A 16,047-nucleotide genomic window follows, 5' to 3' on the forward strand; every position below is an offset into this window, starting at 1 on the left:
TATTTTGTTATTTGCTGTTCTCCATCTGTAGTGACCATCGACATCTTCACCTTTACAAACTCTCAGTGGAGGTTCTGGACAACTCATTGGTATACAGCCCCATTTCACCACACCAAGAAGCTTGCTTAGCATATCTTCACCAAACAATATCTCCAGGTGTAACAGCTGAAAGTCTCTGCTGATAATACTGAAATACATTCCATATGGTGTAAAGGGCATGAAAGAACTCTTTTTTCACATCAAATTGCATCAGGCCAACTATTCTCAAAGGAACACAAGAAGTACAGTCTATTTGTCCTGCTCTGTCACCTGCCTTTCTTCAATTTGCCATCCTGCTGCTCCTTTCTTCAGTGGGAAGAGTGCAGTGATCCAGGCCAGGCAAGAAATAAGCTTGAGCCTGGCTTTCCTGGCTGTAATAATAGAAAAGCTTGATTAGGAAGGGACCTTGAAGATAAATTATTAACTAAAAGAAGTTCAAATTCTCCAGCCATGAACCCTTCCAGGGATGGGGCATCTCCAGCTTGTCTCAGCAACCTGTTCCAGTGCCTCAATGTATTCAGTCCTTTTCAAGCTGTGGTTCTGCAACTCAGCAGTTACTTTTTGTTGATTCTCATAAGATCCAGAAAAGCAGGTTCACACACTGTGAAACAATCCTTTTCAACATCATAATCTACATCTGATATCACTATTGTTATTCTTATAAGCAGCAGCTTTTCTTCTAAATCTTTTTTACCTTTTTAAAGCATTTTCACAGAGCAGTGGTCACTACACATCTGCCATCATTACCTTCAGTTCATGCAGCTCAGTCTCACCAGTTCTGTGGTTTCCTCAAGATGGAATTCAGTTGATGAGAAGAAAGACAAAAACAGCAGAAATACACATACTAGACTTTGGGTGTAGTACATTCCCACGTACATCTAGGTGAACTCGCACAGGTTTGTTTGGGTTTATAGTTGAGCTGATTTCTCAGAACCCATTAGAGACACTAAGTGGGAACTTCACTGCAGAGTAGGCAAATGTTGTCAAGAACTGCCAATTCAAGTAAAAAAAAAGTTCTGATTACAGAAAAATGTGTTTTACACAGAAGTGAGGAAAGTGCTACAAGCTAGGCTGAGTGTATTCCACATGAATACCAAGAACAAGCAGAGAGCAACACGAGCCTGCAGTGGATATGCAGCACTTCAATTAGGAGTTCAAACAGGCACTGGGAAATGAAATGCTCATTACCAGCTAACAACAACTGTAAATAATTTGTTGCTTCAGGTGTTAAGATTTTGGGGTTTTTTTTCTGCTCTTTCAGTTCCTCTTTCCTCTCCCACATACTGCTATTTTTATAAATAGCCAACACTACCAGATGTCATTTTGTCATCTGCCACCATTACACCATTGCCTTGTTCTGATGAGATTTTTGTTACTTCTAATCTTTATATTATAGCTAAGCTTTCTGGCATTAGGGGAGCTGGAGAGAAAGGTGTTAAAACACCAAGTCTTAATTCAGACTCCACAATATAAACAGCAATTATGCAATATATGCTAATTTCTCTCTTTAAGAAAAACCCCCAAATCCTTAACAAAACAAAACCATTACCCTGTTATAGGATAGGATTTTGTATATTTTTAGCAATAGAAAACATGCATCTTTTGAAGAGCTGACTGGGTTTGTGGAAGGTGGAAAAAGGTGATTTGACCATTTTGGTTTTGCACTTCATCCCATGACTCCAGTGCTCTCAGTCCCACATGACAGTGTCTGTCAGAATGATATATGTCACTGACAAACAATGAAATACAAACAGCAAATCAAATATAAAGAGGTCTGCAGGTGGAAAGAAGAATTATGGCAACAACTCTGGGCTGCATACGGATGAATGACTAAAACCCCTACAAGATGCCTTTTTCAAATATTGATCCAATTATCAACACATGAACGACCAAACAAGTGGCCCACTGGCTCAACAAATAAAAATAATTCATTAAGACAATGATACTTGAAGGGACAGGTTTATTATATCTCCTACACCTTTTCAGTTCTGAGCCGGTGACCAAAGCAATAATGAAAACCTTCATCCAGAAAACATTTACAGCAAAACACAATGTCTTTGTGCTGTTAATTAAAATGCTATATGGTTCTCCTCCCTTCTTACATCTCCGGTGATTCTCTAACTTTGCAATGGTATTTTCCATACAGTAATGCTGAAAAAACTACACTAAACACAACATAAGCCTAAATAATAATTAATTTTAATTACCTGGTATAGAATACCTTGCAAACAAAAGACACTTTTCAGATTTACTGACAGGTACTGTATTTTTTTGGCAACCCTGGAACAAACCAGAAGAAAAAGCAAAGAATTATTCTATAACCATGAGGGAAAGAAACATCCATCTAAACGTAGAGGATTCATATGGTAAAACTAAAGAAAAAATCCACACTTACAGCAGATTTTTTTTTAATTCTTAGTGCAAGAAACATAACCAAGTTAATCACAGAATCAGTACTAATTAAGAATATGGAAAATTCTCCTATACAGAGGTAGAGTCCAGTGCACAAGGCTAAAACGATATTCAATAGTCTAAACAAGACTGAGCCAGGTTTTACGGAATCCACTTTTTAAAGTATCAGACTGTATGTACATACATACAATAAATAGACTATACAATCTTTAAAGTAGTTTAATAAACTTCACAAAAATTATAGTAGATGCATTGATATCTTTACATAATCCAAAGTTCATATCTCTATCACCCAGAAATGGATAAAACCAATATTCCTGATATCAAGTTAAATGGAAAATAGTTTAGCAAAGTGTTGATAAATCAAAATATTTTACATATTTTAAAGCCTAAATTTATGCTTATAAAGGATGAATTTCAAATGCTCTGAAAATGTTCCTCTTGATACTATCTGTAAAGAGGTTTCAAATGCTGTAATTTGTTATAAACACTTGCCTTACATTCCATGTTCAAGGGAAAAATGGACTTGGATACTCACAGTTCTGATGCATTGGCACAACAAGAAGTGATGAGAATTAGATTATTTTAAAGGCCCAAAGAACATCAGGAGAATTTATGGACAAAGCCTTCATGTCTCAAACTAAACAAATCCAATTGGAAAGCTGACAGGAAACTGTCTGGTTTCTCTGCTGTGATCCTGTGGGTGCCTCCTGGCCCAGAGGCCCCGGATCAGCATCGCTCTGGGAGCCAGGTGTGCATCTCTGGCCCCCAGGTAGCTACAAGCCCATAGGGCTTAACAAAACAAACATGGAATCTTCGTGGGTTACAACAGTAGTGCACAAATCAGGGACATCTGCTGCCATTCCCTTCAGTGACAGTCACAAGGACAGATTTCAGGGAACTGAGAGCTTTCAGCTGTATCTTTCTAAACTGTGCAAAAAAACTCCAAAAAAAAACCAAACAAACAAACAAAAAAAAACAACTGGGGGAAAAAAATCACCCTGTGGGGTTATGAAGCAAATATGCTGATACTGACAAGTTATTTTGTATAAAAGATTCTTACAATTGCCAAGGGGGAACAGCCACAGTAAGAGCGAAATAATAACAACAGAGGAGTTCAATAATCCGAGTTGGAAATTATATTCACAGTTCAGTTACTTTTAATTTCTATAAGCACCTACACTGAAAAACATGAGGGTTTGTATTTCAGCTTCCAAATCAAATCTCCTTGTGACAGATACCTTATTAAGATTTCCATTCTGCTCTTCTAGAGGCCTTCTCATTGGAACAATTTTTTTATTATTTTTTATTTTATACAAACAGACTCACTTTGATTTAAAGTAAACATATAAAAATTGAGAATATTGCTTGCAACAATGGACCTGGAGGTGAAGGAATGAACTTGTCAGGCCACAAAAAAAAAAAATCTCCTTCAAAATGGATGAATTCTGCTAAACTTCTAATGCTATGAACATCTGCAAAAAGGATCACAAGATCTGTTGCAAATTTCAGAGATTTGGCCCAAGTCTTATCATCATCATCATCTCAAGACTTTAACAACTGTATCTTTATATTAAGGAAAAATAAATGATTCCAAGAACTCAGGAAGGCACACGCACCCAAGTATACTATAAATAAAACACATCATGAAATTACGAAGATCTTCTGATCCCTGTACACACTTTTGGTTCAGCACTATGGTCAAGTTCTCTCTTTTGAAATACAATAAAAGGCATACAAGAAATGTAACATATGCATAATAATTAAGAAGAATAATGCTAATAAGACAGGTTACAGAGAAAAGTGCAGTGAAAAAACCCAACGCTATTTATTCAGGGGCTTGTGCTACTGTAAATACAGATTTTGCATTTCCTGCTGTGCAAGGGGAAGAATTTATCCTGGGAAGCAGCAATGAGGAATGCAAAAAAAACAACAACAACAACAAAAAAGATATTAAGAGAAACCTTTAAGATGGAACTCTCCCAATGTCATTCCTCTAGTGCACAGTCATCTGACTACACGTTTTTTTTCATGCTGCCATTTCCCTTCATGAGTACAATATGATAGAAAATGGCAGAGTTCTTAAATATTTTTCTGCCTCTACTTCATTTTTTTTTGTTTCTTATTCCAAGCACCTGATTTGCTGTTTCCTCATAAAAGTGTAAAGCTGTTAGTGGAAGTGAGAAAATAATTGTTGCTGATCTTCTCTCCCGAACACCGATTTCTGCATTTCTCCTTCCGTTAGGCATTTCACTCGTGTGCTACACAATGGGGAGGCACTGTAAAGGCAGCTTGACAGATTTAAAAATAAAAAAATTAAAAGTCTTTTTTTCTTTATCCCCCCGCCCCCAGCCCACTCTGAAAAAATGGATGGATGAAACAGTAGGTCCGTAGGAATATTCCAGTCTCCTCTGTTAGGAGATAATTGCAGGGGACCATCTAACCACAGTCAGATTGTCAGCACTGACCGACCGCTTCTTTGCAGCTTTCCTGAAGTCCTTGTACTTATCTTCACACAGGCGAGAAATGGCCTGCAAGAGACAAGATGAAAAACCCTCAATGGCATTGCCCACAGCTGTCCAGGTAAAGCAAGACTAAATACAAATTTCTACATACAGGTGAAATTAAAAAAGTCACTTCATTAATCAAAACACAGGAAGACATTCTCCTCAAATCCTAGTTTTCATTTCATCTTGGAAGGAAGGCTTGCATTGCTGCACATGGCAGCTTCAGAAGGAGCCAGCATACCCCAAGCCTTGTCTTTGCAGGGGAACCATCACAAACCTCACTGAGGGAGCTGACAATGCTTATCCATTTCTACAAAGTAACTGATGTAGCATCCTTCATACATCAAAAATCGTGGAAAACTTAATAAAACAACTATAGAAACTGAAAGTGTATTTGGAGAATTTAAAAACTGGGTGGCTCTTAAATTTTTCATTTCCTAAAAATCTTGTATTATATTTTTCTCTTCTGAGAAATGGTCTTGCAGAACACTCACCCTGGTTTGCCTCCTGAGCTGATGTTAACTCACCTTTCAGAAGCAGATGATCATTTTTATGTGACCAGGCTATCTTATATAATTCCTTATATATAGAGAAATGAAACTTCTATTCAGAATAATTTAATTCATGTTATAAATACATAGTCATTTTTAAACCTTTTGAAGAGAGAGACAAACATTATTCAAGTGTCAACTCCTTTTATGCTATACTGGAGTTAATGTTTGATATTTCTTCTACTGTTATTAGCCAAGTTTAAAAATAGTATCTATTATGGACCTCACATGCATGAATTTACTGTTCCCTAAAATAGCCTATTAGAGTTCATATGGCTAGGACAGGCTGTGGTTGGCATCAGTAGAGATGTTAACTCTGGCAATCAAACTGCAGAGCTGCAGAGAAAGCTCACTGCAAGGAGTACTCAAGGTCAAATTCAAAAATACGACAAACTGAAGCAGCATTTTTTTATTTACTCAGGAATGCTTTCAAGTTATGCCTTAAGATAAGATGTTTAATAAAGAGTACTGTACAAACAAACCAGTAGAAGTGTTTGATTATAACACAAGGCATTACAAATAATTAAACCTCCTGACTCCATGGATCATCATTTTCTCTCTTGATCTTTACTCCTATAACACAGCAAGTTGTAGCAGTGAAGAGTCCTTGAATTTGAATAGTCCTGCAAAGACCAGGGGCAGGTATGGCAGAAGTACACAACTGATGCATCTGAGAGCATGTTCACCTAATGCTCTGGTCAAGCCAGCCACAAAACATCATTAAATTAGAAAACAAAATAAAACAAACTCAAACCCCAGAACAACATAAAACCTACCACCACCAAGGGAACAGTTGCTACTTTTTAGCTGAAAACTGCAAGTATTCATATTGCTTCTTAGACCGTAACTTCATTCACTTAAAACAGCTTAATAAAATCTTATTTAATTTAACCAGGAACTTGGTGGACTAAGAGGCTTTATGCAATTCAATCAGATTTAAAATTAAATGGGTTAAAAATGTTTATCCATGAAATAATGTGCCAAGGCATGGCATGACAAAGGGGTGTACTTAGGTGAGCTCAGCTTCTTCCAGCTGCCAAATCAGACTATTACCTTAGACATCAAACAGGCAGAGAAGGTAATCACTTCAAAATTGCCTGTGTGACACAGGAAAATTTCTGTTCTGGCACTTGGTCAGACAAAATGAAATGTTGCTTGGAAGTGGCACTTAATATTTGGCATCTCTAGGCTATGCTGATGAATCATATGGGTAAGAAACACACTTCCATTTAAAGCAGCTCAGTATCTAAAGATTCCTCTTCATCTGCAAGTAAGTTATCAAATCAACATTTGGAGCATACTTGGCAAGGTAGTTAGTCAACTTTAGTATAACATATGGGGGAACAAGAAAAGCAGAAAATGGTACATATTTATTATTGTCCTTCAGTTAAAATAAAACAAAATAGCTATAATCACCTTTCTATCATCTGATAATTCTGTTGCTTTTATTGCTAGAAAAAGAAACCAATTTTTGACGGTTGCAAGGAACCATTTTTCGACTCAAATCAAAACATTCTTAAAAACCAGCAACACTAATTCATCATGTGAATTTTTTTGGACTTGGCTGTAATGTATGTATTCAGCTAGAATGTATACACATATCTATTCTTCCATTATACCATGCATACAGAATGAAAGTCAGTTCCTCTGCTGAGTTATATGATTCTCCTAGAGATTCCATCACTGGAAGAAGGGACAAGTAAGGAGAAAAAAGGCTGGAGAATGGCTGTAGTAGCAGCAGTAGTAGTAGTAGCAATAGTAGAAGCAGCAGTACAAATTTTGGCTGCATGCACATTTGTGCAGGTCAGGAAAGCAGCACAGCTGGTTATGGGCTCACTCTCAGGAATGCACAAAGGCACAGACTGTGAGTGTTGCACACACTCCAAAAACTGACAAACCAGAGGAAACTGAGCAGGGACAAACATCAAGTAGCTCTCCTTAATTTATAAAGCATGACCAAAGCATAACTGGTTATCCTGAGACCCAAAAAGGTGAGTTTTGCTCTGTTTTGCTCTTCCTTTTCTTCCTGGCTCTGAGGGTTCTGAACACACAAACATAGAACTGCAATCAAGTCACTGTGACAGTGGAAAGCCAAAGAGATATAAGGACACTTCTCTGTTTCTAACTTAGATATTTTTCTCCTGGTTTTGTCTATTTGATCTATGGGACTCTCTTTAGGGTCAATAAAACAGCAGGTATTTGAAAGGGTTTGAAGTATGTGCTCAAGTACCATCCCAACAATGAAGATCTCAGACAACACCAGTTAAACTGAGAGTGCACTAAGGAATGCTCTCAGAAAATCGAACCTTGGAACAAGCGCAGTGCTAAGATCACAAGCAGCAACAGGACAGACATTTAGTCTACTTAACCCAAAGAGGAGAATCTGACTCATATTTAGCTCAGGACATGGGAGAAAAACCAGGTGCAAGAGTAGGAAATGACAAAATAGTGGATTAAGGCTGGACACCTAACAGCCTTCTTGGCAGAAAAAATTCTCCCATATTAGAAAACAGGTCTCAGGAAAAGCAAAGGAAGCCTTGACATTTGACATAACTAAAAGGAAGAACAAAACACACTATAACATATGCTGTTTGGAACAAACAGCATTGGCAGGTGGACAGAGTGGATGATCTAATGAAAGTTTATTTACCATTTTTAACCTGCCTGATTCCATAGAACAGGAGAGAAAAAAAAACCAAGAGGATTCATAAAAATGGTTTCTGGCTAGTAGGTAGACTAACAAATCCAGGACACTTGAGTCCACAGGTAATTAAAAGGTTAAAAAAAAATACTTTCACTTTGTCATTTAAAAGACAAATCTGCTTTCTAAGTTTCAATTCTGAGAACTTTAAATAAGAGAAAACATCCACTGCAGATGCTTGAGAAAGTGATGTAATGTTTAACAAGTACTGCAATCTCTTGTAACACCTCTAAGCTGATGGATCTTGTCCAGCATCTCCCAGTGATGAGGTACATTTCTTACTAGCCTCATACTTTTAGGTCATTTTAGGGTCTTTTTTCATCATCATGGGTATTTCAACTTCATTGTATTTGCAGAAATCACAAGGCAGATTCTGCCATGTCAGATCTAATGCTTCTGCTTTAGATATAAAAAATAAATTTAAAATGCAAAAATAGCAAAAATATTTTATAATATAGCTATTTCTCTACTTAACACCTTTTATGATCTCAAATGCCATAAGTTGTCTTAATCTTAGGACTGAGGAAGTTCTCTTTAGTTTATCACACAAGGCAAATCCTTCCCACTGCATGAATAGATTTGCTGTGAGGCTGTTGTCTTTCATCACAGACTGCAGCTCTTCTCTCAGTATCAAAAATATCACAGCCTGTGTGGTACTACATCTACTCCACTTGACAATCCAGGCAACTGTTTTAAAACAGAGAACTCTGGTCTGAACAGCACACGAGAGACTACACAAGTGCTGCAAATGCATTTTGATGACTCTTGGCAAGCGAAATGCTTCACTGTGCTCAGGGAACTGGGCTATAAATTATGCTGTCAAGTAGTTTCAAGGGCACACTAATGACAACCACATACTGCCAGGGAACAAGGCAGTTCCCTTCCTTCTGGCCACAGAACAGAGAGGCAAGGAGGTGGCAGACCAAGCTGGTTCACAGCAGATACTCCTCTTCTACCCTGAAGACATCCCCTGGCTAACAGGGTTATTTACTGCCAACTTCTGTTGGCAGCTCAAAGCATGCCCAGTGGGGAAGTTTTTAATAATACAGATTTATTGAAAAAATATTCCATTAGTTCTTTTTAAATATGCCCTTTCTTTAGCTAGTACAGAAGAATTACCAGTATTCTCTGTCTATTTACCATCATTTCCCATTTTCCTTTTCTTCTAAGGTTTTAGGAGCTATCATTGTTGCTTTCATTTGTAACACGCTGTTATACATTGTGTGATAGAGATAAACCATTTCAAGAAACTGTGGGCTAAATCAAAAAGCAATTCATTTAATTTTGATATATGTAATAGCACTTATTATCAAGACTCCCATAACTCAGTAAAACACCTCTTTTCAAGTAAGATTACAATCCAAATGATTTTTTTTTAATATTCTCTTTAATAGAAACAAAATCTGATGCAAATTTAGATCACACTCCATACAAAGAATGACATTCTTATTGGAGCTACCTGTGCAATTTAGGAAGAATATTTAGAAAGAATGGGAAATAAAACTTAAGTGAAATTTTCTTTGATTCTTTCTCCACTACTTTTAGCTCCCATTAGAGTCACAAACAAGTCAATTAACCTTCCCACACACCATTTCCCCCCACAAAAACGCGCATAGAACTGCCTGCCTGTTCCACAGGAACACTAGGAATTTCAGAACATGCAAAGCTCAGTCTAACCCACAGGCAAGCAACCTCCAGTGCAAAGTTGTTATGTAATTAAAGATGTGTACTGTTAAAAGCAGCCAGCATCTAATAAAAATTGTCAAAATTAGTAACAAAATGCATATCCAGTGCAATAATGCCCATATTTGAAAAACATATCCAAAAAATGAGGAAAAATATGTTGCAGTCTTGCAAAGGGCCCACAATTAGCTGATAATTTAAATTCCTCCTGTGTCTGTGGTATTCACAGTGCCCAGCATTTCACAGGTACAGACCATCCAACAGTGCTTCTGGCATTTTGTATACCCACATCTCATAAGCACTCATGATTTATTCACTGAAGGCATGTGCTCATTTCTGTTCTCCCTTTACTGAGAAAAACATAATGGGAGATAAACTTGGATCCATATGAAACTGAGCACTTGCAGAAGAACACTGAATAGCTATTATCAGCAATGTTTGTTAATATTCTGTCATTTAAGGTGGATAATCAGTTTTAAGAAACCAAATGAACAAACACCACTAGACTGTGAATATAATAATTATAAAACTTGGGGGTACTTTCACAAGGCCAATATTGACAACTGCAACTGAAAAGAAATGGAAGGCAAGGTAAGGTATGAAGCAAACTGGGTCAAAAAGCTGTCCCCACAGCCATGAATACTCAAAACATAAATAAAAACACACTGAAAATCAGGCTCATGACATTCTAATACCTCATGGGAGTATCTGGGAAGAGATGGGAGAAGAGAGAAAAAGCACAGAAATTCCCAATCCCCCTATACATTTAACACTGAGCAACCTAAAAAGAGTCTTACCTCAAGTTTATATGCCCTGTCCCTGCTGAGGGGCTCCAAGGGAAAACTCAGGTTATTGGCTTCTGCCAGGGAACGCAAATCAAAATAATACTTGGCATAAACACTGGAGGGAACATTGATATTGAACTGTAACAGCTCAAGAAACTGGCGTTCCAGCTCATTCCTGCAGAAAGAAGATAAACATGGAAACGTGCTTCAGACTGTGCATTCTGAATGTAGTTTTACTTTAAATTGCAAATGGTTCAAGTTCATTTTTTATTCTTGCCATATGCAATTATCCCAGCCTAAGGTTTGACCTCCTCTACCAAGTTCTATCACACCAATGAGAAATATGAGAGATGCTGCACCTCGCAGCTGCTACTGCAATGCCAATCAAATCCAGACACAAAGTTCTGCTAGGGAAAGGGCACCTTTCTCAGTTTAGCTAACACAGTTTTGGAAAGAAAACCTAGCAGAGAAAAAAATTTCTCGTAGTTTCTGCCTTACCTCCACTAGGTGGGTCTGCACACACAGCTATGCCACAACAACACACACACACAAATTTGTCCTAAATTTGTCAGGCTCCTCTCATAAATGCCGCAAATTACTCTAGCACATAAATTACTGAAGAAGATATTTACTCCCTGCAGCTCTTCATAATCAATCATTTAGAATTAGTCATGGGAAACCTGAATTTTTCATCATACTCTCTTTATGAACAGAATAAAGCAATTTTTCCCTTAGACATGCAACCAAAATTCACAGTGGTGATCACCGGTGTTTTCCAGCATCTAAACAAAACATGTTTGTCAAAACACCTGATAGGAACAGAGCTCCTGTTTGAGCTCCCACCCTGTAAAACTTGGGTGTACAAATACATGATTACCTACACCAATACATTAAAAAGTACACTGAGAAATAAGCCAACTAACAAAATTAAAGACTGGATATTTTCATAAATTGTTTTGATATCCTACTTAATACTTATGCAGGGGTATATGATACATTCAAAGCAATGATTTCAAGATATGAGAAATAAAAAAAAATAAATGAGTGGTGAAGGCTATCAGTGTTTGCTGCAAAGCCCAGAGACTGCACTGCTGTGTTACCAGTGGGCATTGACTGATTATATTGTCTTTAAGTTACATTTTGACTGCTGTGAAAATGTGCAAGGAATATGAAACAGAAGTTGCACAGTTGGCAGTAGAAGAGGAAGGATCTGAAGATAAAAAGTACTGGTGCAGTAGTTTTTTAACACTGAATTATTTTTCTCCTTCTCACTCTTTACCCTTATATAATTCTTACATTATAAGAATTGTCCTTCCTTATCCTCACTCTCTGTGCCAAAATTCTATGTTTATATAATGATAAGTACTAATTAATACTACAAGACTAACTAAAAGCTGGATATGGAGTCATGGGCTTAAATTCACATTGTTGAAGAATCCAACTTAAAAATCCAAGTAAAAATGTCTATAAATAGAAACAAAATATTACCCTTACATGTCCTTTTATACTGGCAAGGTTGTGCATTCTGCAAGCTAAGCTCTATGATAGTTGATAATATAAAGCCTATTTTACTGACAGAAGACATTGGCTGAACCCTCTCTGAAGAGTACCCTCAAAAATCTCAAATACACAGCCTCAGTTTCTTATTATGCCCTATCTCCAGGATCTCAAGTTGGATCAGTAGACTAGCTACAGATCAGAAAGGACAAAAGCACACAAGTATTTCTTACTGAACTTACATAATTTAACTAACCACCACACCCTTCTTTCCCCATACATCTCCTTCAGACTGCTTTAGCATGCGCTTTCCTGGGCCACTCCTCAGAAATTCAAAGTAATGCCACATACAAGACTACAGGTACCCACTCCACTTCAGTACTCCCAAGTTCTCCACTCTCCACTTTTAGGCACAGTTCGCTGCACTGATGCTGACTTATAAAACCCTGAAAGGTCTGCTTGATGTTTTGCAAGATCCACTTATGCTGAATGATTCACACAAATTGAAGATTTTGACCTAGATCTTCTGCCTTACTAATACAATGAAAGGCCCTGTCTTGCTTAGAGCCAGAGACTTCAAAATCATCATACTGTACTGTCCCAGCTGAAAAATAAAACAGAAAAAAAATCCACCAAAAAATCCATTGCAGATAGGAGGAAAACAAAATTTAGAAAAACTGACAGCAGGAATAAAAGCACCAGAATCTTTGCTGGGGGATTCACACAGAGCCCTAAACACAAAGCCCATGGAGATCACCAAGTACATATAGAGAACTTGGGCTCCCCCAGAGGCTTCTGGGTTTCCAGTTTGTGAGAACCCTAAAATCTTTCCAGGAAAGGGTAAGAAGCTAAAAATCCTTGAGGACAAGGACTCATCACAGTTTGGCTTAGGGAATGTGCAGTGCAGAAAATGGCTGATGTGAGCACAGGTCTGCCATGTGAGTATTGGTGTTACATAGCTCAAGTGCAGCTTCTAACAGTAGCACCATCACATGTGCTTGTCAGAAACAATAACTTCTTTTTTTGTTTCCTTTCACACCGCCTTCAAGAAAAGCCCTGAGAATTATCCATTTCAAACCTCACATTTGTAACCATTCCTGATTAATACCGTCATATGGCACAGTCAAACCTGTGACTCTGCTTCAAGCTGTTCAGCACTTCAGCTCATGTCCCAGCTTAGGAACACTTGAAAAGCACCCAGATTTGCTTTGGAGGAGAAGGGAGTGGAAGGAGACCCCCACTGCTACTAAATACTCAAAAAGCATGAGAAAAGGATCAAGGGGAAAACTAAATTTGTAAAATCACTCAGATTCCACTCAATCAGTTAAGGAACCATTAGCAAATTCTTCTGCATGGAATATTACACACAGAAATGTGAAGGGCCTGATTTTGGTTCTTGTCCATCTTCTCTCCCTCTTCTATTTTGGAAATCTCATTCTGTCTAGATTTTTAACATCTTGAAAACTAATACAGCAGGATACGAGGGGAAAAAAGGTCAAAACCCAAAAGCATCCATTTTAAATAATGGCAATAAATAACTGGGTGATCATCTAAAGGTCATTAAGATAACTTCCTTTCCTGCCTTATATGTCCATTCTCTGCATGGAGAATTATCATGACAGTAAATGATGCTGAAGTGAATACATGCAGGCTCACTGGAGGTGGGGAACTTTATCAAACCATACATTTAAATATTCTGTAGATCTGTTCTCATTATTATGCCTGAGTATCCAGTGGTAAAATATACTTCAACCAGAAAAGAAAAATAATTCATGTCTTCTATGTAAGCAGCTGTCAAGCTGACCTCATGCCATCTATCAGCATTCACCATGTTTAGATACAACACAAATACACAAACTTCATACAATTTATGAAAGAACTTCCCATCCCCCTCTCAGACACAGATGTTGGCATTCATTGACAAAGATAAACAACCTTCACTCACATGTCTTCCACTGTGATATCCTTCAGGATCTGGCAGTAATCCACGTTCCACACTGCCTGGTCATCCCACACTTTAGATGCCAGTAGAATCGCCCCCAGTACTATTCGCTTCCAGTTTGCTGGACAAATATCTATCTCTGCATAAGTTAAGAGTCTTTCAAGATATACCTGTGGAAACATCAAAATCAAGATTTGATCTATTTTGCTACTAAATAGAAACAAAAAAGAAAATGATTCCCATTCCAGCAATTCTAAAACAGTATGCTGTTAAAAAAGCTTTCAAGAAGATTATTTTATTATAAAAGTTGTAGTTTCCAATACATGGCATGTTAATGCCAGGCTCAAAACTGGATGTGATAAAACCACTTTAGTTGGTCTTTGCCTTCTGGTCCGATTACCCATTTCAAGAGGTCAAAGACCAGACTCCTAAATACACCATTTCTTCTTTAGCTGTCATTTTCCCCTGCCTGCCATGCTAAAGCTGAAGAAAACCTTAACTCTATCTTATAGTACTGTAAAACAAAATATCACTAATTGTTAAAAAAATTATTTTACTTCAAGGAAAGCAAACTACTATTATTTAAGAACAAAATTCCAAATTATATGTCAAGCTCATTAGTGAAGATGGAAGTTTGACTTTTGCCTTAACAGATCATTGTGAAAAGACTTCCATGTACAAAATCTGTTAATGGTGAGACTGCAGAAACAAAGCTCAGTAAGAAGGTGGCACATGGATCTCCCTGATGTCTGCACTACCTGGGGGTTCTGTGCAAAACACTGTCTTTTGCTTTCCAGACAGCCTGTGTAAACAAGCTCCATACACTCTATATCACATAAGGCAATTTGTCAACTTTGCAAGCAAAACTGCTCCTCAAATAATGAAAATACAGCATTCCCTGGAGTCATCCCTGGGAAGCTGAAAACTTCTTTAAAGTAATACACTAGCACTGGGAGCTTCATAAGCAGAGAGCATATGGAAGTTGTAATATTATGCCACTCAAATTAGCAGATAATTTAACTTTCTTCCCATCAATGCAGAATTTGACTCTCTACTGTTAATGCAAACCTTTTAAATCCCAACTTTTCACATCCAGTTTTGGTAGACTTAGAATGAATACTCCACATTTATATGAGATAAATCATACAAAAATCAGAAAATATATCTTTTCTAAGGTACAGCTCTAGCTCAGAAAGAGAGAGAACTTTCTGGCTTAGAAAGACAGAGAGAAAAACAACTAAGTAAGGATTTTGTGGGGGCTGAAATTCAAAGGCACTTAGAGAAAACATAAACAGGTAAGAATTATATTGCAAGGAAAGACATAGAATCATAGAACAGTTGGGCTTGGAAGGACCTTGAAAAGCCATGTAGTTTCAACTCTCCTGTCATGGGCAGGAGCATCTTTCACTAGACAGGTTGCTCAGAGCCCCATCCAGCCTGGCCTTGAACATTTCCAGGGATGGGGCATCCACTCCTCTGGGCAACCTGTTCCAATATCTCACAACCTTCTTATAAAGAATTTCTTCCTAATGTGTAATCTAACCTCCTTCAGGTTAAAGCCATTTATAGCCCTTGCTCTATCACTAAAAACTCTCATAAAATGTTCCTCTCCAGCTGTCCTGTAAGCCTTCTTCAAGTACTGGAAGGCTGCTGCAAGGCATCCCCAGAGCCTTCTCTTCCTTCAGGCTGAACAGCCCCAACTCTCTCAGCCTGTCATTGAAGAGGTGCTCCAGCCTCTGATCAGCTTCATCACCCTCCTCTGGACTTGCTCCAGCTGATCCATGCCCCTCTAATGTCAGAGAGCCCAAAGCTGGATGCAGCACTCAGATGAACAGAGCAGAAGGACAGGCTCCCTCCACCTGCTGCCCACGGTGCTTTGGATGCAGCCCAGGACACGTTTGGCTCTCTGGGCTGCGAGAGCACACTGAAC

General features: G+C 38.0%; 1 protein-coding gene across 3 annotated transcripts in view; it reads right to left on the reverse strand.

Moving 5' to 3' along the window:
* Positions 1 to 1,982: 1,982 nt before the first annotated feature.
* CCNY (cyclin Y) overlaps positions 1,983 to 16,047 on the reverse strand; it is a 121,003-nt gene continuing 106,938 nt past the window's right edge. For all 3 annotated transcript variants that reach the window (XM_036401002.2, XM_054514384.1, XM_036401009.2), the window contains 3 exons: positions 14,121 to 14,287; positions 10,691 to 10,853; positions 1,983 to 4,982 (listed from right to left, as the gene is read on the reverse strand). In XM_036401002.2, the coding sequence (XP_036256895.1) occupies positions 4,866 to 4,982; positions 10,691 to 10,853; positions 14,121 to 14,287 (447 nt within the window). In that variant the 3' untranslated portion in view covers positions 1,983 to 4,865. The remainder of the gene's footprint in view (positions 4,983 to 10,690; positions 10,854 to 14,120; positions 14,288 to 16,047) is intronic.

The sequence above is a fragment of the Molothrus ater genome, chromosome 1 (assembly GCF_012460135.2).
Source record: "Molothrus ater isolate BHLD 08-10-18 breed brown headed cowbird chromosome 1, BPBGC_Mater_1.1, whole genome shotgun sequence".
Taxonomy (NCBI): domain Eukaryota; kingdom Metazoa; phylum Chordata; class Aves; order Passeriformes; family Icteridae; genus Molothrus; species Molothrus ater.